The 3,584-nt window shown below is 48.2% G+C and overlaps 1 protein-coding gene across 1 annotated transcript; it reads right to left on the bottom strand.

The window, feature by feature from the left end:
- Window positions 1-710: 710 nt before the first annotated feature.
- Window positions 711-3,288, bottom strand: LOC113503451 (zinc finger protein basonuclin-2-like). The gene has a single exon (XM_026885427.1). The coding sequence runs from the start codon at window positions 3,201-3,203 to the stop codon at window positions 1,089-1,091; it is 2,115 nt and encodes a 704-aa protein (XP_026741228.1). The 5' UTR covers window positions 3,204-3,288; the 3' UTR covers window positions 711-1,088.
- Window positions 3,289-3,584: the final 296 nt, after the last annotated feature.

Here is a 3,584-nt window from a genome sequence, read left to right as displayed (position 1 = left end):
AATTGTTTAATTGGATTGTTAATCTTTATGTAATTCAAAAACATTATTCGCAAAAAAAGTATTTGAATTTGAATCGTTATTAGAATGGTTGAAAAGTCGAACGTCATACCAATTTGATAAGTTGTAAATAAATTGATGTATTTTATTTAGTTTGGAATTTAAGTGCTTAATTTCACTCTAATCTTTCAAATATCTTTAAATTATAATAAAATTCTATTCAAAATATTTTTCGAAAAAATTAAATAGAGTAAAAAAGTAGAAAGAAATAAGTCTGTTGCTCTACAGTAGCTTGTAATGCACGCTTAAAAGAGAATTATAAAAAAATTATATCTAAGTATTTATTTAAAATTAATTATTAATTTAAGAACTTTATGTATTCATTTTCATTTGTAAAGAATCTGTGTTTACATTTAAACACTTATTGTGTTTTTGTTAGAGTCGTCTATAATGCTTTTTTTAAAAGTCAATTCAAGCGAGAAGCTCAGAATTAGCAAAAGGTTCGGTTAGTCAATTATCCAATCAAGCTTTGAAGGTAACTTTTACTTTAAACCGTAGCATTGTTATCGTGGAAAGGTTACAAAAAGTGTGTAGGCAGATGCTCATTATGTTTCCAGGCGAGTAGCTCCCCCAGGCCGCCGCTATTAACAGCCGTAACGAGATTATCTCTTCAATAATTCGGCACACTTACCACAAAAAAATAAAAACAATTGTACATTTTTTCCTCAATGAGTTTATTGCGCCAGAACAATAAATGAAGCTGATCATTATAACGTTTACTTTCAACATCAATTACGAATACTCTACACGATATCATGTCGTACGCCAAGTCCATTAATATTTATAATATTCGAGTCCGTATTGCACTTCGCTTCACAAACGCCAACTCAACACCCAAGCTGCTATCCCTATTAACTTACAGTTCGTGGGATCGATAATTACGATATATTTGTCTAAATATCACAAGAAAATACAAAAACGAAATACGAAATAGAATTAACACAATTAAAATTATTAACAATTAAATATACAAAGTCTGTGTCGCTTCAAGACGTGAGGTATCACCAAGGCGAGCGCGGGTGGCGGCTGCGTCATGACACCGGGACGTGGTGCTGGTACAGCTGCTCCTGGCGCTCACACAGGGAGGTCATCTTCTTGAACGACTCGGAGGTCTCGCGAAAAAGCAGGTTGGCGTCGTCCCGCGGGCGAGCGTGCGCTGCGTCCAGCCTGCCGGGCGAGATGACCGGCGGCGACGACGCCGACAGCGGCGACAGGGACTCCCGCGCTGACTGAGCGCCAGCGGGAGCGCCGTACGGCCCGCCGCCAGCCTGCGGGGCCCCGTTACCCATCAGAAAAGGAGACGGGAAAAACCCCCGCTCGCCAAATTGTGGAAACAATCCTGCCTGCAGCGCAGACAGATTCCGACTGTAGAATTTCATAGTTTCAGACACGTAACTGGGAAGCTGACTCGCTTCCTCGTTGCCACCGTATCGTAAGCTTTCCAGAGTAGATGCAAGCCCTTTGATATCGGCGTATAATTTATTTAAGAGTTCTGCGTTTACTTCGAATGCTGGGCGCTGTTCCCGGCTGTCTGGCGAACTGGTGGACAACAGTCGACGATGGAGGTCAACGTTCGAGCTGTGTCTGTCTCGACTACGCCGCGAAGGAAAGGCCGCATCACAACCATTTACTTCGCATGGGTGAAGTAATTTTAAATGGTCGTTTCTGTAATGCATACGCAGCGTGAAATGGTTTTGAAATACTTTTCCGCAAGCTGTGCATCTGTCTGGGTTCTCATCATCTATTGGGATTTCTAGATCATTGATGTCTGACCTGTCATCGGTTCTGTCACTGCTGGCGGACGGTGATCTCGCTCTCGCTAAGCGCTCCTCTAGAGTATGTAAGTCACTCCCGCTGTCACTAGGGGTGTACAGATCGGAACGCAATCTCAAGCCTTCACGTACAACGCTTGGAGCACTTGACTCATCGTCCGATTCACTTTCAGCCTTAACGCGCGTCACCGATTCCGAGTCCACAGTAGCTTCCTCGCCGTTCTGAAATGGCTCCTTGTTTTCAGGCTTTTGTTTCTTGAGTGATAAAGGCTCCTCTTCAGCACGGCTCGAGGACGGCGTTGACAGGTTTCTAAATAAATCGGCGTTGTATTCTTCGTCGGACACAATATATTCGTTGCTTTGTGAACACCGAGTAGGATTGCCACTTTTCCTTTTACGTTTGTTAGGAACGAGGGACGACGTCTTATCGTCTGAAACGGTGGGGTCAGCGCGGCTGTTTACACTATCAGGTTTCACAACAACGGGTTTGGTATCGTCTTTGTTTCTATTCACACTTAAATCTTCAGGCTCGTCTTCATAATGCAGCCTTTCGGCAGCTAGAGTTTCAGTCCGTTCATCAGACTTATCCTTTTGCTCATCATCAGAAACATCATCATTTATTTCACTATAGTTATTAGACTCTTCTTCGTGCATAATATGAGGTTTGACGAGATCGAGTGCACTACGCGAATGCTCTTCTGGATGAGGAAGTTTTCTGTACATTTTTTCAATTTCACTGAAGTTACGAAGATCGTCAAGAGGCACACGCGGAGGAAGAGGTGTTGGTCCCGAAGGCCCGGTCAGTGGAGGCGGCAGACGAGCCGCTAGTTCCGGAGGCAGCAGGCCGGGCGGAGGAATGGGCAGCCGCGCCAGCGCAGGCAGCAACGGGAACGGTTGTGCAGAGCGCCCGTCGTGAGCTGAGATTTTACGACGCACGTGGGGCGAATGCAACTTTGGATTTGGGTTAGCACTGTGGCGATTCCTCGACCGCCGTGAACTGAACATCATGGTGCATCCTTCCACTGTACACTTGTGCATCTCTCGCAGGTGCACCGCCGAAAAATGAATTTTGAGCGCGCCTTTGTCGCAGAAAGTCTTGAGGCAGACGTTGCACTGAACTCTCTTCTTGCCAGTCGCGGGGTTGACGAACTGGACGCCGAGGCCGAGGGGCCATGGGGCCGGCGGCGGGTCGCGCCTGTCCGACACGTACTCGGGCGACCGGCAATCGTCGATCTTGTCATCGTCCCGGCTGCTGAAGCTGGCGCCGAGCTTACGGAAATCAAACTGCGGTGCAGGTTGGCTCATTCGAGGCATCATAAAATAGTCCAGGCCGGCCGGTAAGCCGGGAACCGCACCGAACTCTTTGGGTTCCATCACGTCACTGTCATAATATGCGCGCGTAGTGCGAAGCGGGTGGCGCGCGTCGCGGCCGCTTTGCGACTGAGGACGTGCGACACAGGTGACCGCGCGCGGGCGGCAAGCGACAAAGGCCAGCGGTGCGGGGGTGTGAGGGCGGCGCGGCGGGCCGGCGGGGGCGCGGGCGGGGGGCGCGGGCGCGGCGGCCCGCAGGTGGGAGGAGCGAGCGCTGGGCGGAGCGGATCGATGCACGGTGGGGACACGCGACACTCGCGCACTCAACCACTGTAAACACTGGAGAACTAAAGCATCGCATGCCGTTACGTAACTAGACACATACGCCACGATTGCACATAACCATACACGAACGGTTGCATACCGACTCAGTTCCGCGTTTAA

The sequence above is a fragment of the Trichoplusia ni genome, chromosome 19 (genome assembly GCF_003590095.1).
Source record: "Trichoplusia ni isolate ovarian cell line Hi5 chromosome 19, tn1, whole genome shotgun sequence".
Classification (NCBI taxonomy): domain Eukaryota; kingdom Metazoa; phylum Arthropoda; class Insecta; order Lepidoptera; family Noctuidae; genus Trichoplusia; species Trichoplusia ni.
The sequence above is the reverse complement of the archived record's forward strand: the minus strand, read 5'-3'. Positions and strand labels throughout refer to the sequence as shown.

Coding starts and splice junctions, on each gene's coding strand:
- LOC113503451 (XM_026885427.1), bottom strand. CDS start 3,203: ATGGAACCCAAAGAGTTCGGTGCGGTTCCCGGCTTACCGGCCGGCCTG.